Source organism: Ciconia boyciana, chromosome 3, assembly GCF_034638445.1.
Source record: "Ciconia boyciana chromosome 3, ASM3463844v1, whole genome shotgun sequence".
NCBI classification, from domain to species: Eukaryota; Metazoa; Chordata; class Aves; order Ciconiiformes; family Ciconiidae; genus Ciconia; species Ciconia boyciana.
This window is the reverse complement of record NC_132936.1, coordinates 618,363-645,122: the sequence shown is the minus strand read 5'-3', so window position 1 is coordinate 645,122 and position 26,760 is coordinate 618,363. Positions and strand designations below refer to the sequence as shown.

The 26,760-nt window shown below is 57.8% G+C and overlaps 1 protein-coding gene across 17 annotated transcripts in view; it reads left to right on the top strand.

Annotated features, from left to right (window-relative positions):
- The window catches only part of DTNB (dystrobrevin beta), a 226,569-nt gene extending 206,370 nt beyond the window's left edge, over positions 1-20,199 (top strand). For 2 of the 17 annotated variants that reach the window (XM_072858125.1, XM_072858126.1), the window contains 4 exons: positions 5,793-5,882; positions 9,000-9,053; positions 12,906-12,941; positions 14,934-20,199. In XM_072858125.1, coding sequence (XP_072714226.1) covers positions 5,793-5,882; positions 9,000-9,053; positions 12,906-12,910 — 149 coding nt within the window. In that variant the 3' untranslated portion in view covers positions 12,911-12,941; positions 14,934-20,199. The remainder of the gene's footprint in view (positions 1-5,792; positions 5,883-8,999; positions 9,054-12,905; positions 12,942-14,933) is intronic. The other 15 variants (XM_072858119.1, XM_072858116.1, XM_072858111.1 and 12 more) reach the window with 11 other exon arrangements.
- The last annotated feature ends 6,561 nt before the right edge of the window (positions 20,200-26,760 follow it).

Below are 26,760 nucleotides of genomic sequence, written 5' to 3'. Positions count from 1 at the left end.
CACCCAGCCGCTCACTTACCCCCCCCCCCGTGCGATGGGGGAGAGAATAGGAAGAGCAAAAGTAAGAAAACTCGTGGGTTGAGACAAGAACAGTTTAATAATGGGGGGGGGGGATAAGTAAATAAATTGTAATGAAAAGGAAAACAACAAGAGAGCGAGAGAGGAACAAAACCCAGGAGAAAACAAGTGATACAACCACTCACCACCCGCTGACCGATGCCCGGCCTGGCCCCAAGCAGCGATTGGTGCCCCCGGCCAACTCCCCCCAGTTTCTATACTGGGCATGACGCCCTATGGTATGGAGTAGCCCTTGGGCCAGTTTGGCTGTGCCCCCTCCCGGCTTCTTGTGCACCCGGCAGAGCATGGAGAGCTGAGAAGCCCTCGACTTAGTGTAAGCACTGCTCAGCAACAACCAAACCATCAGTGTGGTATCAGCATTATTCTCATCCTAAATCCAAAACACAGCACTGTACCAGCTGCTAGGAAGAGAATTAACTCCATCCCAGCCGAAACCAGGACTCTGGATTATCAGGTAGTTTCACCTGTATTCTTCTCCGTCCACCTTGTCCTCCAGTTCTTCAGTAAAATTGGTGTGGTTGGATCAAATGGGTAAGCTGTCCATTTATGAATAATACAGCTTATCGTGCTTTGTAGAAAATCAGGGCAGCAGTTGACATACATATTTTTATTCCCAAACTTCTGTAGGTAGTGTGAGTTTATACTTAGCTGCTGTTGCTTTTTTAAAAAATAAAAAAGTTTTACAGTCACGCGTTTCAAAAAAGTCAGACTTTCCCATGTCAAAGCCATTGTCGGCTCAAGAAGGGCTCCAAAATTTGAAGACAACCAGATGAAATGGAAACTTGTTCAGCTCAATGCAGACCACTGCCTCTTCCTCAAATGCTGAAGAGGCTTGACTATCTGGCGATGTTGGAAGGCAGCAAGCAAAGACATGACTGTCAGTCTGATGTCAAGAAACTTGGCCAATTTTTTTTTACCTTCAGGGACCATCTCACTGCAGAGCAGGGAGAAATTGGTTATTCTTCAGTCCTACCTACTTCAACTCTGCTCACGGTGAAGGAAGCCATTCCCAGTAGGAACGGGTGCCCATACTCTGTATTTCTCAGGAGTGGTGTCACTCGGGTTTTATGTGCTCTTTTCTTCTCTTTTGCCCGTTTTGGTCCAGAACTCTTCATCTTTAGTACTCCAGAAGCATCCCAGGATGTAGAGCTGTGAGAAAAACAGCAGGAGGACCTGGTCTCCTGGGGTACCTCTGGCAGACACGGAGGTTGTTTCTGAACACGCTTCACGTTTCTGGAGATGGATGTCCGCTCATATTTTATATTCCTCTTATTGACACTAAAAGAAAGAAGGACAGAAAATCCACCTCTCCCTAATGCCCTGGCAAGGGCTTCAGCTGTTTGCGGGCAGAGACAACCGACGGGCAGCAACTCTTCGTATGGACCTCTTGGTACTCCATGGGAAATCCCACTGGGTATTGGGCATCTTGGAGCCTGTAGTGCCAGGGTGCTGCCGCCTCTCTTGTGTATTGGTCCTTGCAGTAAACAAGAGCCCTCGACTTGTTGCAGAGGCCAAGTTGTTTATTTCTTTAAAAGAAGACAAGTTGCATCATATGGAGCCACAAAACCGGAGGTGGTGGTCTCTTTCTGGGTAGGGAAGATCGTGAATATTAGTGTCGAATACCTTTGTCAGATGGACAGCCTCCTTTTCAAAGCAAAGAAAACATGAAAACAAACTTCCCAGAACTGATGATATCTCTCACAGCCAAGCAGATTTTAAATAACGATTTCCACGTATCACCTGATCACTGGAAATACCTTTCTAGAACAATCTTCCTTGCCTGAATAAGCTGCTGCCAGAAGAAGGTGAGGAAAGAGGCTACGAAATGGTAGCAGAGGAGCAGGAAGTATCACGGAATACTTCTCATTGGTATTTAATGCCTGGAGTGCTAGGGCAAGGCCTGCAGGCCCTCAGCCCCCGGCACGCTCCATAGAGGGAAAGGCTGTTACTTCTTCTCCAGAAGTTCAGCTGGTGAGCAGGTCAGGTGATGGAGGACCTATGTCTGAAAACGCCGAGTATCTACAGCTCATCTGTGAGAAGGATATGTCTTTTTCCGATCCCATCGGTAGGAACAAGCTCCTCATCTCTCTAAACACTTCCAGAAACGAGAGCAGAAGCAGGCATTTCCAGGGAGGCAAGATGCCAAATACCAGAGGCACAACACTCCATCTGTTGCTGTGGGTGGTCCAGTCGCCTCCTCTTCATCTCTACAACAAGTTTGGTGGTACAGCCGAGAGCTCTCTACTGATTTCTTTGGCAGCTGCCTCTCCTTCCCCCCTTTGCAGATTGGCTTTCTTTTTCCAGGCTGCGTAAAGTGGAACAGCAGCGCAATGAGTCCTACCAGTTACTGGGAAAATCTGCTCTATCTGCTTCGTCATTTTCCCCTTTCCTTTTTTAATTAGGAAAGCACAAAGAGATGAAATGATCTCCTTTCTGCTGCTAGGAGTAATGAACACATGATTATAGTAGTACATTAACTGTCCTACTTGATTTTTTTTCCATTTTACAGGCTTGCTTTGGCATCCAAATTTGCTCTCTATCCATCTGCTTTTTTCTTCGGCGATACAGGCAAAAGCCATGACAAAGCAAACCTCTCTCTGCACGGTTTACAATCTTCAGAGCTGTCTTCCTCAAACTCCTGGCTCCGGTAGAAGCTGATGTAATTAATCAAGGGCTCATTCATGCCTTTTTCCTGAATGACTGGTTCATAAGGGGATAGTCTTCGTCAGGACCTGTTGATATTGCCCAAAGTGAAAACTTGTTTTTTCTAGGTTTTTAACACCTGACAGCATCTCAAATATATGTTGCAATGAACCAGGTGTTGTGTAAAGCTGTTCGGGGCTGGGCTGAGGACTTGTGCAGCAGCCGCATCCCAACAGCTTGGTGTCGGTGGTGGTGATGACTCCCCAGAAGCAAAAGATCTACAGGCAATGCCTGCAGTACACGTATTTTATGGGGGTTTTCTGACAAAAACATTTAAATTATTTTTGCTAAGTTTTGCATATCCATCAGATTCTTACAAAATGTCATGGTGGGAGAGAGGAGGAAAAGGGAGTGAAGATCTCGGTGCTGTTCCACCTCTTGCTGCCGTGACCTAGGAGCGGGCAGGAATGCCAATCTCTTGTCTTTCCGCCCAGGACACAAGTCCTCTGTGAGCTTCCCCGTCAGTGCAGGAAGGTCTGGAGAAGGAAACCTTTAAAGAATTGAATCTCAGTGATCTTGATCATATAGTCTGAAGATGAGATAAGTTTCCTCCATAGGTGATCTCTTGATCTTCCACTTGGCCAGTGGGAGGAGGCAGTAATACAGTATTAGAATAAAATGCCCTGATGGTATTCCGGTTGAAATATTGAGATACAGAGGCCACCTTCTAATTAGAAGACTAACGCTGCTGTTTATCGTCTTGAAAGAGAAGAAAACAGTCCCTCAGGATTTCTCAGATGCAAATATGATCCACCGCTGCCAACAGAAAGGTGCAAGTTCCTCTCGTGATAACCACAGGGATGGCTTATTCCTCTCAACTGCTAGAAAAATTCTTGCAAGAAACAAATGGCCAACAGACTCCATAATAAGTTTCCTGGAATGATCCTTCCGGAAAGGCAAGCTGCACAATTAGTGCTATTTCATATTAATCATGCAAAATCAGGCAAATTCAAGGCAAATAGAGAACACAGGAAACAGGATAAAATTTCTGTGTTTTCACATAATAAAATAATTTCATGCCACCAGCCAGGAGGGCTTTGGGCGGCTTCTGCACGTAGAGGTCCAGATGAGCTCGTTAACGTTATTCATCTGTTTCACGGGGGGACAGGCTGAAATTTTACAACCTTTCGCTCCCAAAAGTAACACGAGGCAGGGCAGCGGCCGTGCTCCAGTCACGTGCAGTGACGGGACTGAGGACATCCAGAGACCTGGATAAAGTAACCTCCGTCGTGTCAGAGGTGCAGAGGAGTCCCCTAAGTCACAGGTCCCAGACTTGTTGGCCACGATCTGCATTTTTTTCCCGGGAATTGCAGTGTTTGTGCACGCACAGGAACAGCCAGTGCCTTGCTGCTGCCTTGGGAGTGACGCTGGTCGGTTGGCAACCTAACCTGGAGGAGAAAGATGCTGCTGGAAGGCACGTCAGCTCGGTGGCGTGCTCTGGCAGCACTCAAACAGTGCTAAAATCCACAGGCAAAATGTAGGAGCAGGCGCCCTGACAGCACCCCAGCCAAGGACAGAGTAAAAGCATTTGGGAGATTAAAGCAGCACGTCTGGAATGAGAGGCACCCGACTTCAAACAAAAGTAAACGTGTAATGTACAGTTGTCGTTACTGCAGTTCAGGACAGATGCAAAATGTCACATCAAATGGCTCCAGCGATTCCACATGTGTTGTCTTCATGCCCTCGCTGGAGCAAATGGCAGGACGGGATCCCAAACGCCGAGATCTTAGAGCACTGTCAGACGCTCGGCATCAAAGTGGTGCTCCTGGAGGCTGCGCCGGTGCGGACATCTGGTGCCTGTGTGGGATAACAGACCGCCTAAAGCCATTTTCTGTGAGCAGTTAAAGCACAGGGACGGCTGAGGTGGGGCCAATGAACCGTTACAGGGACCTGCTCCCAGCAAAGCCTCAGCTCGGGGCGATCGGCTCTGCAACCTGAGAAACTGTGGCTACAGACCACCTGCCGGAGCAGAAAACATGATCCCACGCCATCAAAGCCTCCAAATAAAACCAAAACAGTGCAGCGCAGAAAGGTGCCGGAGGAAGGGGCCTCGGTGAGGACAGGGAGTCACGTCCGCGGGGTCTGCGGGCGCTGGGGCACTGGAAAATTGGGCTGCAGTGGGCAGGACAGTCTGCCACAAGAATATGGCTGGCTCTGCCGGAGGGACCGGCACGGGGAACCAGAATAGATGGTGAATAAGATTGTTGTCTTCCCAGCATCCGCAAGAGGCAATAACCATCATCCCCGACACGCGGCAGCTCCTGCTGCCCTCGCTCATCTCTTTTACGAGCGCGACGGTTCCTTTGCAGATTGTGGCCCCTCGCTGGTCCCGGTTGTTCTTGCGAAGCCGTGGCAGATGTTCAAGTTGCTGATGGGGCGAGCGGGTCCCTCGAGCAGAGGATCGCACAAGCAGAGGATCGCACAAGACGAGCGTCCGGACTGGAACTAGGCAGCATCACCGTGGGTGACGGCAAAGTGCCATGCTCCCTGGCTGTGCGGCACACGGAGGAAGGGGATTGCTTCCTCCAGTGACGCAAGAGGAGAGCTCTGCAGAGGGCGAGAATTCGGTTATCTTTTATTCCCCTCAAACCTCAGCGATATTGATTGCAACAGAGAAGCCGGCAGCGATAACGACTCCGCACAAGCAAAGAGCATGGATCAGCTGCACCACGGCCAGCACCCAGCCACTCCTGTCATGGGGAGAGAAGCATCTGCCCTTGAGCTGCCGTACGAGCGCTGTCCTTGTCAAGGAGAAGAGCGGGGTGATAGTTAATTAGCCAAACAGGAGATCAGGCAGCCAAGCAGAACGGGGCTGCTCCAGAGCAAATCACCATCTCGCGCTAAGCCGAGCTGTGTGGGGGGGCCCTGCCGCACGCTGGGGCCTCCGAGCTCTGTCCCCAGGCGGGGGCTCTGGCGGGGATGCACGGCCGAGCGGCGCGGCGCGAGGAGGTCGGGCAGCGGCAGTGCGGCACGTGCGATTCCTGCTGTCTGTGTGTCTGCTCTGCTCCCAGGTACGAGGAGGAACCTCCGCAACGACCTGCTGGTAGCAGCCGATTCCATCACCAACACCATGTCATCGCTGGTGAAGGAACTCCATTCAGGTAAGAGCTAACTTAGCGGCACGTGCAGGCAGCAGAAAAAGGAGAGCCTGAAGCCACGAGTTGGAGATTTGTCTTTAGATTTATTTTTTATACAAACTATTTAAAGCATAACGCGAGATTACGTGTTCATTTTTTCAATGATACAATGAAAAATAATTTTTATAGCTAACGTTGAGAACTCCAAATACCTTCTCAACAGGCTTTCCATTGATTTTGTCACGGATAGTTACGGCAATACTCTGCGGATACAAACCTGGCTGGTAGCACCGTCGATGGTTCGTGAAGCAGACTCACACCTAGCTCCCGCGCGTGTTGATCCCTGCATGTGTGCCGGCACTAAGCAGCTCTTCCCGAGTACCCTGGCAGGCACGTCCTGGGCCACTTACTGGGCAGGAGAAGTGCCGCTTCCCAGTCCCGCTCCTGGGAGTCAGAGCTCCTTAAGAACACAAGCCGACAAGTCAGAAGCCAGGGCAGATTTGTGAGTGAGTCTCCCCAAACTATTGCTTAGCGACAGCGATACTTGAGCAGCAGGTGAGACTCCTCTGCATTGAATCCCCATTAGATGCCGTAATCACAAACAGATAGGAAATGTACGTAAGGCCAATGCAACAAAGGATTAAACAGCGACGTGGAAAAAAGATAATTATTCCCTTCGTGCCTTTTTACTGGGGCAGTGGAGGTAAACACCCTGCTGGGACTGGAGCAGCTTCTGCTGTAGTCCAGGGACGCATCCTGTGGCTCTCGAGCTTTGTCGCCGATGGAGTATACGATCCTTTAGGATTCCAGCCGCTTGTTTGTGGGCTGCCTTCTCTTTTAAGAAAGAAGCAAAGCATTCTGTATTCGGACTGAACCTCATGGTTTCTGTTCCGTGCCTCCCCCAGCCCCTTGCTGTGTCCATAATCCCCCCCATAAACTTATCGAACTCCATGTTAAAACCAGTTAGGCTTTTTGTTCCCACTGCCCTTAATGGAGAAGTCACAGTTATAAACTGGGTTGATATTTTACCGCTAAGCAGTAAATTTACCCAGTCTAAACCCTGTGTCTTGGCTGCAAAGGCAGCTGTGAGTTAATAAAGTCTTTCATGTATGACAGCAGCATCACTGGTGCCGTTGCAGTGAATGGCCCCGTGTTTCTTCAATAAATCACTGTGCTCAAAACGCACAGCTCTCTTCCCTCTAGGCTGAAACCCGGTGAGCAAACCCTCTGCCCAAAACAGATGTCTGCAGTAATTTATTTCTTGCTTTTAATAGAAGAGCACATTTGCAGCAGCCTGGCTGAGCTCAGGGTCTGGTCCAGCGTGGCTGGTGGCAGAGCTGAAGCGCGGGCTGGACCTGCGGCTCTCCTGCCCTCCTCTGAAATCCCTGCGAGTGTGGCGAATGCACCCAGCCCGGGTCTGCACTATTGACAGCCCTTTCAGGCTTGGCAGGGATCGTGCAAAGCAGTTATGGTTCACAAGGGAGTGAAAATGGAATTAATTACAGTCTCCTACTTGAGGATATGCAGATACTGAAGAAGGCTCCCTTGAAAGTATCTGAAATAATTTCATTTGTGTAAATTAGGAAAAGCATGAGTTATCCTCAGCTGATGAGAGTCAGTGGGATTTAACACATATTGTCCCGGAGGTAAACTGTGAGAATAGACACCTCCTCCAGCCCCAGGCTCGCCCGATATAGCTGCAGGCATTGTGTTTTGAGCGTTTTGTGAGACACTGGTGCGTGCACCACCCACGCCTCTGTTTGCCTCTCCGTACCTTTGCACGAGCTCAGAAAACAGATTCCTTTGGCGAGGAAACACCGCTCAGGGTTGCCCTTCCTCGATGGGCTTCCAGAGATGCTCTGCTTGTCCCCCCATCTGCCTTATCCTGTGCTGGTGGTCTAATGCTCCTGGTGCTGTCGAGGGAACACTGGCATCATTTTTACTCCAACTGAGCTTAAAAAGACACACGGAGATGCTGCCGGATGTGGCTCAGCCCCTGCCCTGCAACGCTGCCGAACAAGAGGCAGGTTCAGGACCCAGAGCGGCCGCTGAGCTCCAGGTCACGTCTCGTTATTCAAAATGCGTTTGGTTTTGCCAGGGATCTCTTCTGCACTCGCATTAAGGACTCATCGGTAGCCATCGCTGAGTAGGCAGCGATTGTGTGACTCCCAGATGTCTCATCGGTCCTGCTGTCGAAGCAACAAAGAGAGCAAATGTTTATAAGATCCCTTTGATCAGATCAATTCAAAATGCTTCAGTTTTTCAAATTGTGCCTTTTATTGCAGGGTTTTCTCCCTTTCTTTGCTCTCAGCAGCATGTGAAGTAGGCAGAAGTGATATCACTGCTCATAATAACTATTACCTGTTTACACAGGTCTCATAGAAATGTTGCGCAGAGAGATATGAGCCACCATCTGCAGAAGAATGTGACCTTCTGCTCCCACGCTCTGCTACATAAATAAGAGCCTGGCCATAAACTCTCTTCAACTTAACCGGAGTTAAATATAATGAACCACCAGCTCTCAGACATAAAACGAGCGCCTGTCTCTGGGGGCACAGCCCGTCACCAGTTATGTGGCTTTGCCCCAGTGTGAGCATCGGCGTCGCTGAACACCTTGCGTGGGCAAACCCGGCAATGCCAGGAGGGACCCTCCAAGGTTTTCACCTCACCATGACCCATTTTCATTTTTCTTCCTTAGATTTGACTTCAGCCTAGAAGCCGTGACTTCCTTCCCGCGGTGGATATTGTGCAGTTCTTTGTTTCTTGCAGTGCTAAAATCAGCGTGCGCGGGGGACTTTGGTCCTAATGCTACCTGGGCCAGCCGGTAGTCCACTAGTAGTCCACTCTTCTGGACAATGTAGACATTGCTTCCAGCTAGCACTCTACAACCTCTAAGCATCCGATCAGGATGAAGTGGGGACTGTTTTGCCACCAGCAGCGAACAGGCACCGTGCCACAGAAAGGATGGTGGTGCTTCCACCCAGGTTCTCCTTGGGAGCCTGAACACTCGTCCTCCTTCCCCTCCAGTGTCAGCTATGCCTGATAAGCCAGTTCTTCCTTGCTGCAGAAAAGTTCCCCAAGTATCTGTTCTCTTGCCTACTTGTCTCATGTGCGCTTTTTTCTTTTTCTTTTTTTTTGAAGCAGAGGAAGAAGATGAAGAAGAGACAGAAAAAATGCAGAATGGAAAGGACCGAGGTAAGGGGACAAACTATGGTCTGAGCTGTGAAGCATTTTCTGATTTGCTCCTCTGCGGGAGATCAGTTTGCCGTCTCCATTTGGAGCCCCAGGAGAAGGCTCTGAGTGCAGATGGCTCCGGGTGGAAGCAGCCCGCATTGCTGCTGCAGACACGGCACAGGTTTATCTGCCTGCTCCGGTCATCACCACGCTGCCGGTCACTCCCTCCATCTGCCATGGCTTGAGATGACATCATGGCCAAGGTTTCTTCAGCGTGTATATTCAGCTTTCAGGAATGTTTTTCTTTCAGCAAAGGTCACGCACAGATCTTTGAAATGTGTAAGAAGAGGAGGAGTTGCTTTGAGTGCTGCGAGAAATCCAGTTCAGAAGAATACGTTAGAAAAAAAACAAAGTGTGGGCTGGTTACCAGTGAAGTTCCTGAGCGGTGGGACCATCATCTGCTGAACCACTGCCTCCTGTGACCTTGGCTGGGCACACGTTCAGAATGACTCTGCTGATGGTAATCCCACGTGGGCAGTGCCAGCGGCTAAGCGGGGTTTCACAGGAGGTCTCTTTCATCTCTGCTATCCCTGGACTGCAGGTCTAGATACTAATCCTCCCCAGACCACGTCTTCCTTTGGTGCGAATGAATCCATAACGCGTGCTAGCAGAGTTATTCCCGGGGCTGGAAGTGATCATCGCAGGCGTGGAACGCAGCCCCGAGACTTGCAAACAACCGTGCAGCGTACGGTTGAGTTGGAGGGGGCTGCAGGAGATCTGTTCCTCATGTCGCATTCCACAAGCGAACAAGAAAGCACCTCCCAGACCTTCCTTGGGAAGGGACCTTCAGGGGTCTCTTGACTTTTGCTTTCTACGTTTTTAAACCAAAGCACGAGAAACAGACTTGGACAGGTTTGAATCAGCCCAAGCATTTCTGTCTCACTTGAGCCAAACCTAATTTCAGCATCAACAAACTGGAACTTTTTATTCTGTTTTTGTTGTACGCACATTTTCCTGCTGGCTCAGCCGAAGTGACAGGGCTCACGTTTCTCAGCGAAGCAGCTTGTTTTCCTGAGTTTTCCTGTCCAGCGAGTTCTGCAAAGCATTCGGGTGTTTGGAAATGCTCTGCTTCCTGATGGTTTGTCCATCGGTATTAGACATTATAAGTTTGTAGGAAGAAGTGCATCACGATTAGACATTATAAGTTTGTAGGAAGAAGGGCAGTAAGTTTGATTTTAGCTAAAACAGGAGTTTTCAAAGCAGAATCGCATTGGCTCTAAATCACAGGGCTCTCTTTGCCCTAGAACATTCCTCTTCAGTTAAATATTTTTGATGCTTAGCAGATGACCCTGCTGCTTTTTTCCAAATGTGCATTGTATCTTGCATGGGAAATAGGGAAAGGGGGATTTTGAAGAGTTGAAATATGATGTATGGTAGCGGAGACATAGTAAGACAAATTCGGCTCTGTTACTCAATGCAGCAGCATTGGAGTCGGGGGGGGGACAGAGACGTGTAACCAAAAGCAGAACTTGGTCCAAAAGCCTTCGTGTGGAATGTAAATATTATCTCTGCCAGAGAGTAAGTGATCTCTTAATGTCACAAAGTTGGTGAGATAAAAATCTGGCAGAAGAATCAAGGAACGATCGATATATAAACTGCAGTCCTCCTGCGGAGTGTGTGCACTACGGGAGCTCCTCCAGACACCGAAGCACGCGTGGCGATGGGGAGTCCGGCTCTGGGGTTTGCGTGGGCTACGCCGAGGACGGCGTTACGAAAGCGCTTGCTCTCTGCCCCACGTTACCTCTAGGGACCCGTGGCCGGGATGCTCCAGGCGCGCAGGGGTCTGACGGGGTGGGCCAGCAGCGCCCCGTGCCCACACCGAGCTCTGCCTGCCCGACTTCATTCTTTGCACAGTGACCGTGTGTGCATCCCCCTCTCAGCAAAGCCCTCCCTAGCTGCAGCATCAGCCCGTTACTTCTTCCCATCCTCAACGGACAAGAATTAAAATTACTTGTAGCTTGTGTATTCTCCAACTTCTGCACCGGCGTAGACAGGGGAGATGCTGGTCCTCGCAGGGATGCTGCTGCGATGTGTTTCCTAGGGACAGCGTCACCCTCGGGCTTCTTCACAAGTTTCTTCACAAAGTTATTCCGTATTTCTCCGTGTCCCAATTAACCAACCTCAGAACTCGCTTCCCCACTGGAGAGGTTTACGTTCGTACGCTTGATATAGCAGCGGCGTGGAACGGCTTTAGCAGGATGAAATCATTCGGGAAGACTCCACGTTGGCTGCGTCTTTTGTGGTCAGGATTACAAATTAAGCAGCATCTCCAGAGACGATGTCTACATGGGTTTCCAGGCACCGAATAGCACAGGCGGGAGCCGGCAAAGCCACGTCCATCCAGTCACGTTAGACGTCACCCCACGGCAGTTCAGCCAGCCTCGGTGCTCTCTTTGTGTTACCCCTTCTTGAAACCTGGCGTTACGTATCTATACGTTGCACGTGTGCCAGACGTTATTGCAGGTTGGACGCCTGCTTGGCGAGGGCTGTCCCAGTCACTGTTTGCCATGGTCCTGCTGCCTCTCTCCAAGACAGCACGCTCCTGTGGGTGACCGAGAGGTGGACCCATGACAGTAGCGCCTGAAATGACTCTCCATGAGCTGGTCACTTCATGTATGTATGGGCCATTTGGATTTTATAACCCCCAGACCGCTAGAAAAGGGACTAAAGTGCTGTGATCTGCTCTCTCAAACTGCTGGAAGGAAGGGCATGGTTTGCAGCCCCATAAAATTTGTTAGACAAAAATAGCCAGTTTGAAATACGCCTGCCATACTGATCACAACCGGAGTCCATGCAGCCCTCTGTTCTTGGAGGATCGGACAGAGTCCATCCTCGGCAGGTTTGCAGATGACACCAAACTGGGAGGAGCGGCTGCTACCCCAGAGGGTCGTGCTGCCGTCCAGAGGGACCTCGCCAGGCTGGAGAAGTGGGCCGGCAGGAACCTCATGCAGCTCAGCAAGGAGAAGCGCCAAGTCCTGGGAACGACCCCAGGTACCAGGACGGGTTGGAGGTCACCTGCACGCTGCTTTGCAGGGAAGAACCTGGGGGTCCTGGTGGACACCGAGTTGACCATGAGCCAGCAACGTGCCCTGGTGCAGCGAACGCGAATGGCATCCTGGGCTGCATGAGGCAAAGCGTTGCCCGTCGAGGGAGGGGATCCTTCCCCTCCGTGGAGCGCTGGGTCCAGAGCTGGGCTCCCCAGCCTGACACGGACAGACTGGAGAGCGTCCAGCGAGGACCGAGGCAGTGTTTGAGGCATTGAAGCATCTATCACACGAGGAGAGGCTGAGAGCGCTGGGATCAAATCAATGCGTCTACATAACTGATGGAAAAAAGTAAAGAAAACTGAGCCGGAGTTTTCTCAGTGATGCCCGGAGGAAAGACGAGAGGCAACAGGCACACATCGAAATACAGGGAATTCTGTTTGAACATAAAAAATGCTTTTTTACCGGGAGGCTGGTCAAACACTGGCACGGGTTGCCCAGAGAGGTTGTGGGTCTCCATCCTTGGAGATACTCAGAACCTGATGGGTCGAGGTCCTGAGCAGCCTGCGGTGGCTGGCCCTGCTCTGGGGGGGTTGGACTGGGCGATCCCAGCGATGCTGGGATTTCTGGGGTTCGGTAAGATCAGGAGCACTTTTCCACCTGCCTTGTATTTCAGAGGACTTGCCATTTATCCCAACGCCTGCGAAGCTGTTGGCAGTCCTGAGAAGAGTTACCCATTAGAGCAGTAAGAGGTGGGGAGGGTAGATTTTTCATTTCACAGGAAATAAAATTACCTACTTTCTAAACGTGCCTTCCCCCTGTGTTGCAGGTTAGATGGACGACTGCAGGCTGTACAGTAATTCAGGTAAGGACGGATGTCTTCTTTCTTCCCCCCTCCAGCAGCACTGCTCTGTACGTGCCGTTGCAATGTATAGGACCAAGTCCCTGGTCACCTCCTGCCCTTGTCCTTTATCTCCTGTTTGCGCACAAGGCCTGCCCATCGCTCCACCACCGTTCAAAAGGACGTTGTGTTTTTTTCTTGTTAAGACCCAATTTTGCTCCTGCTGCAGACAGTGGGGAAACGTCATTAACTTCAGCGAGAGCAGCATTATCTCCTGTTTTATTAGTATTGCCTCTATACTGAGAGGCCTCAGCCAGGAAATAGGACCCTATTGTGATGGACACTATCCAGATGTACTAAAAATACAATCTCTACCCTCAAAGAGCCTGCGCTTTAAGTTATAATAAGGCACAACAGATGGACGGACAAACAGGTGGTTGGAGAGCATGAGACAGCGGCAAGGGAGAAAGCCTGAGCCCTGTGGTGACAATGCCGCTGAAGGACCTGAATAAGATCCTTGTCTTTACCCATCTGAAAAGCTTGCAGGAGGGCACCGGATCCGGTTTCCACACTCCCCGTACGCTCGCTGGATATTTGCCTTAGCCACAATGCCCATCTTTCACCGTTCCCAGTGGGAAGAGGGAGGGTTCTCCTGGCAGAGGAGATAGCCTGGACACTCACATAATTAGCCAGAAAGGGACGGGGACTGGCGGAGCAGGTAACCTTCCTCCTAGGACCTTTTCCTTTACGCTGTAGGTTGGTTCGTTGTAGAAAGCAGACAGGAGAAAGTCTTTTGTCTTCAGCTTACCAGTTCAGACCCAGCCCATGGTGCCAGTGGGCCAGGTGAATTAGTCGGGATGGATCTGAAACGCAATTTTGCATGATAAAGCCACCGCAGTTCTCCTCTAGAGGTAATTTGCAAAGGAGAAAAAAGGGGGTTTGCCCTCCCTGGCATTTTAGTGCTGGATAGAGGTAACCGGAAAGTGGCTTGAGAGTTTTTCTGATAGTTTTTGCATTAGAAATTCAAGTCCTGCCTCATCTGGGAAACAATCTGGTAACTCAAGAAGGAGTGAAATTATACCATTAGAGAGGAAGCCAGCAATGGAGAGCTGTTTATACCGGCTGTGTGTGGCTTTTTCTTAATGTCCCTTTAACTCTAATGGCTTTGGAGAAAAGGATGGCGCTGACCCTGGTCAGCCCTTAGCCACTGACCTGGAGATGAGAAGCTCCCTGTTCTCCGAGAAACCCAGCAAAGCAAGGACCAGTGCTGATGGGCACTAAATTAGAGACAACTGAAAAAATAAGAGAGAGAAACTACTGTCGGGTTTCTTTATCCTCCAGAAAGAATGAAAAAAGACATGTCCGTGAGAGACAAAAGTCCTTTAAACTGCGGTGGTTCTTCTTCAAGTTCCTCACGTTCCCATTTGTGGTGCCAGGACCTCTGCTGGGTCCTCCTGAACCTTGCTGTGGCGGGGTGCGGCAAAGCCGGAGCGGTGGCTCCGGCCGCCCTGCGGCTCTGGTTGCCCGCTGGTGATGGAGGGGGCTGGGATGGGCAGCAGCATCAGGGGCTTTCTGTTAGCAGATCTTGGCCGTTCTGCGGGAAGAATGCCCAGCACCAACCTCACCTCGGCTTGCAAAGTCAAGTGTGTCAGCTCACGGGCCCTCGCTCGCAGGACCTGGGGACCTGTCACGGCACCGTGCTCCTGGCGTCCTGGTGTCATTGACCCAGGAGCTCGTGTTTCCTCTGCTTTCCGGGTTGTCTGGGGTCCAAGGTGGGGAGCTCTGGGGTCAGTCGATGGCCGTTGGGGATGCCGCACATTTGGTCCCCTCCGACCTTGCCGGGGGTGGCCCCGGAGACGCACAGCCCCAACCAGAAGTTTCAGGAGGTCCCAGCAGAGGAGCTTGGCTCCGGCCCTGCGACCGTGCAGGAGCTGATCTCCAAAACCAAGAGCAGTCAGGCTCGAGCTCTGCTCTCTGCAGATGCTGACGGCGTCTTGTGTGTTTCCGATGACGCAGGCACGGAGGGTTACGCTTACGATCGAGAGACGTCTCCCCGTCCTTTGGAAGAGGCACGTTTCAGCTGATCCATTCACCATCGTGCAACTGTGACCGATCTCAACCACCGGCTGACAAAAGCAGCTTTCTCGGAACCGCCTGGAGGGCTTTCCCCGTGGGCATTTGCCTCCTAGGTCATTGCATGTACTATTTTCCTCCGTGTGTTTACTAACGATAATCAATGCCCCATCAAACTCCGCAACTTACGGGAGGTTTAAAAAAAAACCACGCAAAAGGAAAGCTAACGCTCCCTGCTCCTGCTAAGTGTACCGATCTTTTCTGATTGCCTCCCAAGTGGTGTCGTCATCGTGTCACACGCTGGTTATTTCCTCTTGATTTCTGCCCCTCGGTATGCATGAAAAAATGGGTGTAGAGCCGCCGGGGTCCCCTTGCGTGTGACACGACGGGGCTTCTGCCTTCAAAAAACCCCCCTTCTCAGAACACGCCTGTCTGTCAGTGTCTGGTTGCCATCGTGTGCGATGTCGCATGTCATCCTGGGAGCGATCGGCAGGGCACGCCGCGGGTGGAGGGATGCACGACCAGAGCGGCAGCAGCGGCAGCGACGGGCCACCAGCCGCCTGCCTCCCGGCGTCCCTGGCTCTGCTCCTCTTCAGACTGTTAAATAATTTCCCTTTACAAGCAGGGAATTCAGGGACGACCATTGCTAGGCTTAGGTTAGCATCTCGGCGTTCATTTTCAGGAGTCGAGTTCAGTTTTGTTTAAAATTAGGAGAAATGACCGAGTTGTGTAGTCTGAGGCTGGCAGCTCACCACTCTGATCCTTGCTAGGCTTTTCTTCCATAGCTGCTTAGAAAACATTGTAATCAGTTCCAATCACTTGTGATTTTTTTTTTCCTTGGTGCTTAGGAATGTTATTTTTAGTGGAAGGAGCTGAGTGCCCTAATGCATCTATAAATATTTATCAAGGGTGATGAATGGAAAGGAGTGATAAACCCTGAAACCAGCCCTCAGCTTTTCTTCCTGTCTGAGCCGATACGCGGCCTCGGTTCTCGGTGGAAAGTGCTCGTTGGGTACCTGCAGCCCCTGGGGAGAGAGAAAATAAACATACGTGGTGGCCACAGATTTAGTTGAATATAAATATTGTGAATGAGCTGTCAAGGAGGAAAGGAAAGTGATGATAACCTGGTGCAGCATGTTAGCTTTAGCCTGACAAACACGGCGCGCTCGCGGGGACGGGGAAGGTTTCGTGTGTGTTTTCAGCTGAATTTGCTGAATTAGGACCTGCAGCAGCTTTGGCTGCAGCTACGGGCAGGTTCAAGCTCCGAAAATAGGAATGTTTTGCTGATGGCCGCGCTCAGGGACCTGCTGGGGCGGTGAAGGCCGTCGGCAGCTGGAGGTGTTACGGCTGCGCAGGCGTCGGGGTCTTCCTCCTGCTGACCAGAGGCGCGAGCGGCCGGGGCGTTCGCATCGCACCGGCGGGATCTCCTGGCACCTCGTGTGGGCAAGAGCCTGGGGGTTCCCGGCCGAGCCCCCCCGGCTCCGGCGGCCGAGCCGTGGGCATCCTCCAGGGCGGTCCCCGGCGGCAGTGCCGGGGGCGGGGGGCTGTGCCACGGGGCAGCCCGGGGCGGTGGTGGGAGAGCCCCTGGCAGCGTGCGGGATGGGGGGGGACGTCGTCACCTCCCTAGAGGCGCCAGGGCCCAAAACGTGGCGCAGACTGGAAGGAAGGGACGAATACACGTCTCCCGTAGCCATCGGGGAAGCACGTTGCGCACAAAGCCTGGGTCACGGGGGAGCGTCACGTTTGCTGCTTTTTTCCCGTTATTACTCACCCTGCGACTTTCCCTTCTCACTTTTGCCGCCACGATTGCCAGGAGGCAAAGCCTCCTGCTGCAGCCGCCACCTCGGCCGCGAGCACCTCCCTGAGCCTGCAGCCCGGCCGCAGCTGGAGGAGGTGCAGGTGGCACCGCCGGGACCTGCCACCGCCAGCTGCCACCGCTCCGGCTGGCCGGGCGCTCGGAGGGGAGACGCTGGGGAGACCGGCCCCGCAGGGGTCTTGCAGCCAGCGCCGCTGGTCGCAGGGACGGTGACAGCCGGGGCTGTGTTCGGAAAACCTGCCGGGATCAACAGGGTTCCGTAGAGAGGCCGTCGGGATACCGCCCGTGTACGTTAAATGGGACCCTGCGCGCCGTGGCTCTGCATTACCTCACCCACGGCGCCATTTATTTTAGCTGGCAAAGTGTTTTAGCAGATATTATTGCAAGGCTGGGCCTGCAGGTTGGTGCTGGCTGCTGCCGGGAGGACGGCATTCGCCCAGCAAGCTGCCACCGGCGGGGGAGGAACCTGTGCCGCCCCGATCCAGAGGGTCCTGGAAAGGCCGGGGTCCTGCAGGCACGGCTCCGGTAACACGGACGCTGCAGGCAAGAGCAGCCGGGCGCTGGGAGCGATGGAGAGCGAAGGCAGCTGCCGGCCGGGTCCGGGCTGCTTGCGTGCATCGGATCACCAAGGCCTGAGCTTAATGACACTTGTCCTCATCAGCCGGCTGCTGATAGCTTCGCTCTGCCATCGGCTCGGAGGTGACGGGGAACGGTGCCGCAGGGTGCCCCTAGCCTTCCCCTGCGGTGCACGGTGATGCCGAGGAGAGCGTGGTTAGCTGGCTCGGCGGGGCCCCGGGCAGGCTGTCGTGACGTCACCCAAGGATGTCGTTTAGGGAGACCACCACCGGTCCCCAGACCCTGTCGGTGAAGCCCAGCCGGTGCAGGCGGTGCAGCTGCCCCGGGTCTGCCCTCGCCGTGCCGCTGCCCCGGGCACCAGTCCGGCACTGGGGTAGGCAGCGTGGGCTCGAAGCGGGGCTTGGGGCACGGACTGGTCCAGCGGAGCCCAGGAAGCACCGGGACAAGCACGGATGCTGGGGTCCGCGCCGTGCCGTGGCCGTCGAGGGGGTTCCTGTGCCAGGCAGGCTGCCCAGGACCATTTTGCACCCCAGTAACACCAGGCACCTCCGCCGGTGACGTGCTGGGACGTTGTGTAGGGGAAAAACCACCCGCCGCCCCAGTTTGCTTACGGTTAACTTTGAAACCTGCTTATGAACTATTGTTTGCCTTTGGAATAATTGCCTTAAACACCCCGGGAGGAACAGGTCAGGCCAGGCTTTAATATATGTCCCCAGGCCGCGTCCTGCTCCGGCGTTACTGCACCCCGGCCCCAGCCTGTGTGGGGGTTCCGCGGCTGGTGGCCCTGTGCCGGAGCGACCGGCCGCTCCCCGGCCACTCGCCCCAGCCCTTGCTCAGCGCCCGGGATGCAGCGTCCCGGAGGGAAGTCTGCTCCGTGGCACCGGAGAGCTCCCGCGGAGCTGCAGCAGCACCGGTGCCGGGGTCGGAGCCATGTATCTGTGCACACGTGTGGATACGCGTGTGTCAGCACCCGCGTGCCGTGTGCGGTGTGCGGTGTGTGGCGTGCGGCGTGCGGCGTGCCGGTGCTGCTCTCGGGAGATCTGCCGGGTCCCAGCGTGCCTGCTGGTGCCTCCCTGCCCGTCTCCGCTGCCCAGCATCTGCCCACACCCCGGAGGCTGCCGGTGAAAAATAACTAACCACAGACACGGTTCTTTGCTTTCAAATTTGGGGGTTTATTTTACGCAACTGGACGGTCATTTTTTGTCAGGAGCCGGTAATGGGAGTCACCAGCAAAGAGTGGGGCCGGATCCAGAGCCCGGGGAGGACGGCAGGGCCCCACGCAGAGCCCAGCCGGGCATGGCGCTGCCGGAGCCGTGCAGGCAGTGGGCAGGACAGGCAGCAGGCAGGGCAGGCAGGGCAGGCAGGGCCGGGGCTGCGGTGTCGGACATCACTGCTGAATCCTGGGGACGGTGCGTCGAGACAGGCCGTAGGGGAAGAGTTGCTGACTGCTCTGCGGTGACTTTGCCCCCGCCTGTGCTTTCATCCCCTCGCCGATGCTGACCAAACCCCCTGCGATTGCCCCGGCAATGGCCCCGGCTCCGGTCGCCCTGGGTTTCCTGGGAGGCTGCTCTGCTCCCCGGGGATGGCCGGTCCCCAGCACGGAGCCGGTGCCTCAGCAGTGACGGGAAGGCATGCCAGCGCTGCGGTATAGCCACGGCGGCTGGAATTAAGCCCCTTTTTAATTCCCAGTTGGGCTGAGCAGGGGCTGGGGCAGGGCCGTGGGGCTCCCGGCGCTTTCTCCCGCCAGGCAGAGCCGGCCAGCAGCGCCCATCAAATTCGGATTGCAATGAAACTTTGCAATTTCCCTAGGGCAAAACCTGCCTAAAAGAAAGAAAAGGCAAAGTGCCACCTAAAAACGTTTTCTCATGGGAAAATTACCTGGACAGAGCCACGTCCCTGCGTTGGCATCCCCGGCCGGCACCCCGGTGCCAGGGGTTAATGCCAGGAGAGAGAAACCCCCAGGTTTCATGGGGCAGGGAATAGGGACGGGGCCGTGCGGCACGTCCCGCTCCCGGCTGGGCTGACACTGATCTGTGAAAGGAAGGCGGCAGCGTTGGCTGCTCGTGCCGTCCCTCGGCACACGCGCGCTCGGAGGCTCCCAGGCTCCCCGAGTCCTGGCCGTGCCCACGCAAACGGGGTGTCCCCGGCAGCAGAGCCCCGCAGCTGGGGGGTCGGGGACCACGCCAAGCCTTCACACCATTCCCTATTTCCGGCACCGCCTGAGCGCGGCCGTGGGCACGGGTGAGCGCGGGAGCATCCCTGGCAGCGGTTGGCAAACCCGTGCTGGAGCCGATGCTGGAAGCGTGGGGGATGTCTCTAACAGAAACCTGTAAACTGGAAGCCATGTTCTGTCATCTGCCAAATATTTAATAAATTCATCTCATCCCTAAGGCGTGTCTTGTCCCTTCACCACGTGAAAAAAGCAGAGAGGCTCACGAAAAAGCAAAAAAACCCGGTTTTGATAGGAAACGACTGCTCCAAAGCAGGGCGCAGTATGAGAGCAGCTGCCGGCACTTTGCCGTGGGTCCGTACGGAGCGGCAGAGCCAGGAGATTACCCGCATTTGTCATGGCTGCAGGTCACTGGGAGCAGACAGAGCTGCCTGTGTTCGGGGCCGCGGCGCCTGCCGCATCTGTGCCATCGGCACGGCGCCGGCACCCCGGCACGGCTGCCCCCGCCCCGCCAGATGTTCCCCCCCACTGCAAACCCTGCACCACTGAGCACATCTGGTGGCGGCAGAAAGGGCGAGGGCCGGGCTCGGAGGGCGGGCAGGCACCGAGGCGGGAGCATCCGCGCTGGAGCCCCCATCCCCTCCCATCACAGCCTTAAAAACTCTTCTGGGGGAGCTGGGGTTTGGGGTAGCGGGCGCCAGACCCCCCGCAAAGGCCCCTGCAGCGGTGGGGCCGTCGTCGCCACCGCTCCCCCGTGACGCGGGGCTGGTGATGGAGGGAGGCTCGTGCCACATCCAGCCCCGGTGCGTTGGGTTGGCGGTGGCTCGCAGCCCGCGCCGGCTCTCCCACGGGGATGCCCCAGCTCCTGCCATTCCCGGGCGGAGCCGCCGGCGGCGGGGTCCAGGCTCCGCTCGCGGAGGGGAAACCTTAGCCCCAGGAATCCACGGCTTTACGGGCGCAGATGTGTCCCCTCCGCTTCCCGGCCCCGATTTGGCACGGCGCTGCCCAGCTCCAGGCGCTCATTTCTGTTAGAGACTACGCCTCGGTGGGAAAGACGCAGGCTCTTCCCATGGCCGGCGGCTCTCGGCTGCTGCCGGGCCTGGGGCGGCTTCGTGCTCCTCTGAGCCCGGCGCGAGGCGCGAGCGGGAGCGGGAGCGGGAAACCCCCAGAGAGGCCGGCCCGGCTTCGCGGGGGTGCGAACCAGGCGCTGCTGCACGCCCAGCTCCGCTGCCGCCGCACCGGCACGCTGCTGGGCTCTGCCTGCGGGCAGCTGCCTGTCCTCGGCGCAGGCACCGGCCCTGGCAGGGCTCCTGCCTGGCCATGGCCACCACCTCCCCGGGCGGTGCCGGGCAGCAGCGCCAACCTCCTTCCGCAGGGACCTGGTGTTTGCCCAGCGCGGCCGAGAGGGTGGCACGGGCGTCACGGCACTGCTGGGCTCTGCTCACCATCCCGGATGCCCCGGCTGAGCGTGTGCCGGGGAGGGAGCAGTGGGTGCTGTGTCCCCCGACCCTATCAGCAGTGCCCAGGACCGCCCGGGGACAGAGACGGTTTGTGGTGCCAGTGCCACCTGTGTCCCCTTCCCCGTCCCCCGGCCACCCCAACTGCTCCCTCCCACCCCTGCACTGGGGGGCAGGGGGGCAGCACCCCCCTGGCCCTAAATAGCCATATTTAACTGTCCGTCGCCGTCCCCCACCCCGGTTGGCACCCTTCAGAGACCCCAAGAGCACGGCGGGTGCACGTGGGACGTTGTCCCCGCTCGTGGGGGAGGATTTTTTTTGCTTCATTTCCCGGCTCCCCTCTTCTCCCACGCAGCCCCCGCAGAGGAGGGTCCCTGCGGCGGGACACTGCCCCTGCGTCCCCTGCGTCCCCCACCCCCTGCAGCACCCGGTGTGGCTCCCTCCCCTCCTTGGCACCCACAGCCCCCCAGGAGCCGCCCGGAGCCCGCTGCGCCCAGGCCCCCGTAGGGGGGTCCCCGGGGACCCCAGCCCACACGGGGCCGGTGGGGTTTGGGTGGCGAGGTCGGTGACAGCCGTGAGTATTGCGTCCATCGCCAGACAGCGACGGCCATGCTCCCGGCCCACCGCCTCCCGCTTGCAGGGACCAGCCCCACGGACCCCCGGGACCCCCACCCGGGGGCAGCTCCCCGTGGGGCAGCACCCAGGTCCCAGCGGTGGCCGGCGGGGTCTCCACGTGCCCTGAGCTGCTCCCAGACACAGCCCCGACACCGCATGCCCAAGGGCCCCTTCCCAAGGAGGATGCGGGTGCTGCGCGTCAGCTGGGTGCTGCGCCGAGGGGGATGTGGGTGCTGCGTGTGGAGACAGGACCTGCTTGCAGACTGCAGCCAGGGTGCCTGTCCAGCGGCACCTACGTCCCTGTCCCTGTCCCTGTCCCTGTCCCCTGCCCGTCCCTCTGTTTATTCTATCGGTGATAACATTTTCGCCCCTCGTTAGTGCCGTGTCTAAGCGCAATCACCCCCAGCCCCGGGAGCGGGGTCAGCTCCTGCTCAGCACGGGGCAGCAGATGGGCTCAGCCCCAGGGAGACCCCAAGGACCCCGTGCACCCCACAGAGACCCCAGGGTCTCTCTGTGCCCCATGGAGACCTCAGGGACCCCACGCGCCCCGCAGAGACCCCAAGGACCCCATGTGCCCCATGGAGACCCCAAGGACCCCGTGCACCCCAAGGAGACCTCAGGGACCCTGTGAGCCCCACAGCCGGGCTCACACCTGGGTGCCCCTTGCCAGGCTCCCCCCAGCCAGCACCGGGAAAGGCCCCAACCCGCCGGCCGCGGTGCCCACCCCGGTGCCACGCTCCGGTGCTGCGGCACAGCCCGTGGGCCCCCACCCCGCAACGGCCCCGCATCCTGGACGGTGCTCACGGGCACCCAACACCTTGCAGCGTGCGAGGCCAGGACTGGGGTCCATGCACCCACCCCCATCCCCAGGACCCCCGCCGGGCCCTGCTCGGGGGGCAGGGGGACGGCCGCGGGGTGTGCAGTGCTCTCCTCTCCGTTCCCCTCCTTCCCCTCCCGCCTGGAGCGCTGGGTGGGCAGGGGGTCCCACGGGTGCCGGAGCTGGGGCCACTGCCCTGATTTGGCCGGCCGCGGAGCCACGGCCGGCCCCGCGTCCCTGCGGCTCAGACACCCGCAGCCCCCTCTCCTGGGGCAGCCCCCGGCGTGGCCCCCCGGGACGTGGGGCACGGCTGGGGGCACCCGGCTCCCCCTGCGCGGGGTTGGGGGCCTCCATGTCAGCGCCTGACCCCGGGGCCGGGGCTGCTCCTCATTTGCACCATTTAGCGGCCACCCTGGGCTGCATCGGCCGCTCCAGCTCCATCCATCACCAGGGACCTGATTCCTCTGCTCCGCTGCAAGCTGTTGGTGTGACCCGTGCCCTTCCCCTGCCCTTCCTCCCCTCCCCAGCTCCTCCTCCTCCTCCTCCTCCTCCCTGTCCCGCAGCCGCACCCAGGATTTATGGAGGAGGAAGGGGAGCGCCAAGCGCGGTTATCGGTGGGCAATCGCAGGGCAAACACCGCGCTGGGGTGGGACGTGGAGGGTGCGGCTGTGGGTGCCGGGGAGCCCGGCACGGTCACTGCCCCGGCTCCGCGGGGGGCTGCCAGCCCCTCCGCAGAGGTCCCGGTCCTCACCGCGCCCACACACCCTCACACCCGCCCGTGGCATGTGGATGCAAGCGGCTGCCTCGCGCACGCGTGCCCTGCGCACACGCAGCCCCATGTGACACGCGCTGTGTCCCCCTGAGGACAGGCCACCGCCACGTGCTCCCAGTGCCACCGGTGCTCCCGCACCCCCGCGCAGCCCCGGCAGCCCCTGCACCCCGGCTCCCTGCTCCCCGCTGCTGCTGCCCTGCCCTGCCAGGGGCTGGGGCATGCCAGGGGGTGGCACAAACCCCGGTGGCACTTGGGGACACGGCCCCACTGCAGCCACGCAGGGTGTCTCCAAGCCCCGTCCAGCATCCTTCTCCCGCAGGCACGACGCGGGGCTGGGGACGTCCAGGCGAGGGACCGGGGCATGCGGGGTCTGCCCTGGCCACCCCCCCACACGCTTTGGGACGCTGGGACCATCGGCCACTTCTGCAGGCTTGTGCAGAAATTCGGCAGCAATTACATAACGAGGCTCCATCGGTCCTGAAAACGAGGTCAGGCGGAGGGTGGCGGTGGCAGGGGGAGGCGGGGGGAGCGGGAAGGACCCGCCGGCGGCTGCTCTCTCTGCCCAGGCTGCGTTTGCGGGAGCAGCGCTGCGGGAGCCGCACGCCAGGAATGGCACCGGGGCACGGCACGGCACGGCAGCGGGAGTGCTGAGAGCACAGGGGTCCCTCGAGCCACGGTGGCATCACGCCTGCAATCCTTGGGGTCCCTGCGGCCATGGTGGCATCACGCCTGTGTCCCATGGGGTCCCTTTGGCTATTCTGGCATCGCGCCTGCATCCCCACAGCTGCCGTGGGGCTGGAGCCGTGGGTTGGCCCCCATCCCCGGAGTGGGGGTCTTGGCTTTGCTTACTCTGGGGGTGCTCGGACGCGGGCAGAGGGACCCCGAAATGGAGCAAATGTCCCCCGTTGAGGAGGCAGGGGGACCTGTGGGGTCCGGGCAGTGACAGAAGCCACCCCGAGCGCGGTGCTGGCCAGGCTGGTGGCATCGCCAGGGAGCGGGGGACAAACACAGGGCCCCACTGCAGCGGCCCTGCCTCTTCCCGGGGGACCCCTCCCCACCAGCACCGCTGCTGCCCTCGTCACCCCCACGCCACCCCCACGCAGGCCGCCAGAGCCTGCGGTGACGCTGCCCGGGCAGCGGGCCATGCTCCTCACACCTCGCACCCTCTCGGCTCCGTGGGAGGGATGCCCTCACCCCAGGCCCCCGCCCTGGCGAGGCCGCGTGCCAGCCCGGCGCACCGCACACCAGCCCGGCACACCACGCGGCTGCCCAGCGCATGACGCAAGCTCCCCCCGTGCCGAGGCAGGATCAGCTGCTGCTCCCTCCGCGGCAGCGCTGACTAACCGGCTGACAGTGTGTCACCGGCTTAATTTGGCGCCCGCCCTCTCGGCAAGATTAATTAATCCAATCCCTGTGCCCGAGCCCCCGGAGGGAGCTGCCTTCCAAATTGGCACCTGTCACCGGGGCCTGGTGCCGCCGCTCCTCTCGGTGACGAGGTCAAGCTGCCGGGGGCGATTGGCTGCGCGGCTGCTCGGCACCGGGGACCCCGGGCACCCCACCTCCGCCGGGGGCTGCAGGATGGGTGGCCAGTGCCCTGCACGGCAGCAGGAGCGTGGCTGGAGCGGAGGCTGAGTCCGGCGAGCACCACTTCCAGCCGTAATAAGCCCGGCAGGCGGAGGACCAGGCAGAGGAGCAGGCAGCGGGTCGGGGCCTGGCTGGTCCCTGGTGCTGCACCAGCCACGGGACCGGAGATTTACGGCCAGTCGGAAACGCCTTGCCGGGAGCTGCTGCCCTCCTCCAGCCGCCCTGACCTCCCTGTCACGCAGAGATTTAAGCCAGGGATAATTGCACCTATTAGCCGAAACGAAGCTGCCGGTGGAGGAGCGGCTGCTGGAGGAGCTGGCGGGGCAGGAGAGCGGGTGGGTGGGCAGACAGCACGCTGCGCTCCCCAGTGCGGCCGCAGCTGCCAGCTGAGCCCCCGCGGAGACGGGCAGCGGGGACCACGCTGGGCACCGCAGCCTGCCATGGGAAATGGCGAGCCGGCTGGAAAGGCCGAACGCCAGCGGCCGAGCGGCTCGAAGGGCCGCGGGGTTTCTCGGCACAGCGAGGGGCGCACCCGGCCGCTGGGCTGCCCGGGCATTCGAAGGGTCTTCGGGATTTGCAAAAACCCCCCGGAGACGTAAAGCATGGAGGGGACGGGAGCTACCAGCTCCCCCAGTGGCAAGGATCACAGAGCAGGACAGCCGCGTTGGAGCGCAGAGATGCCGAGACCTGGCGTGGGAAGGTGGACTACCCATGGCCATCCTCCTCCGCCTCTGCTGAGCCCGCTGCCAGCCCCTCGCCGGAGCAGAAGACCTCTCCGGCCGCTTCTCCTCTGCCAGCGGCGTTACCCAGGGACGGTCCTGCGTCTCTGCCAGGATTTCACTTGTTCCCTGTATGCTTAAATTCCCTTTACCATCCCCTCGCTGCTGCCCAGAGCCTTTCCCTGAGTTTCCAGCACCTCTTACCAATTTTCTGTCCAGCTTTCGCAGCTCCTCATTTAGCTCAGCCGCCCCCCAGCCAGCGCCAGCGTCCAGCCTCCCTCTCCCACCGGCAAACACCGCTTCCCCTCCACTGAGCACCGCTGCCAGCTGCCCTGCCGCCAAAACCACCTTCCTCCCCGCCCATGAACCCACTGCCTTTCGGTGACTGAGCAGCCCCGCGGAAGGTGCCCGGGTTCGGTCTGCGCAGGCGGCCGAGAGCCCGCCAGTCCCTCGGCAAGCGGGGGCTGCCCGTCCCCGGTGCCCCACGCCTGCCCCGGCCGTTTCCTCCTTCCCGGCAGTCGGCGACAGCTTCCTCCTGCCGGCTGCGGCGATAACAGGATGTGCGCACCGCAGCCCTGCTGGCAGCCCTGCCGCGAGCGGTGGCACGCTCGGATGCGCGCTGCCAGAGCTTTCCCATCGCCGAGGGCGAGGCTCGGCAAATACCGAAATGGTGGCGGAGCCGGCTGGGCGATGCTCTGCTGGTGAGGAGTGTCGGCATGTGGCATCAGCACGCGGTGCCTGGCCAGCACGGCGGGCGTTGCCGCAGCGGGGTTGAGCGTGGGGCTCTGGCCCTTCCCCGGCACGTGTCCCCCAGCACGGGGGATAACGTGGGGAGCGATACTGGGAGCAATGGGAACAACGAGGGGGATAACGGGAGGAGCAATGGGGACAACAACAGGGAATGGTGCCAGGAGCAATGGGGATAGCGGAGGGCACAGTGCTGGGAGCAAGGCAGCCAACGGGGGGGTAATGGCAGGAGCAATGGGGTGACACTGGGAGCAATGGGGACAAGGTAGGGGATAATGCCGGGAGCACTGGGGACAGCGGAGGGGACAACGCCGGGAGCACTGGGGACAAGGCAGTGGGGATACTCGGGGTGCCGCCGGCACAGGCCACGTGGGAGCCCACCTCACAGCCCTACCCACCCCCGTGCCCGTCCCAGTGAATGGGAAGCGGAGGCAAGACCCAGCGAACGCTCTTCGTATCGACTTTTCCTTTCCGATAGGGGTTTCAAAGCAAAAGGG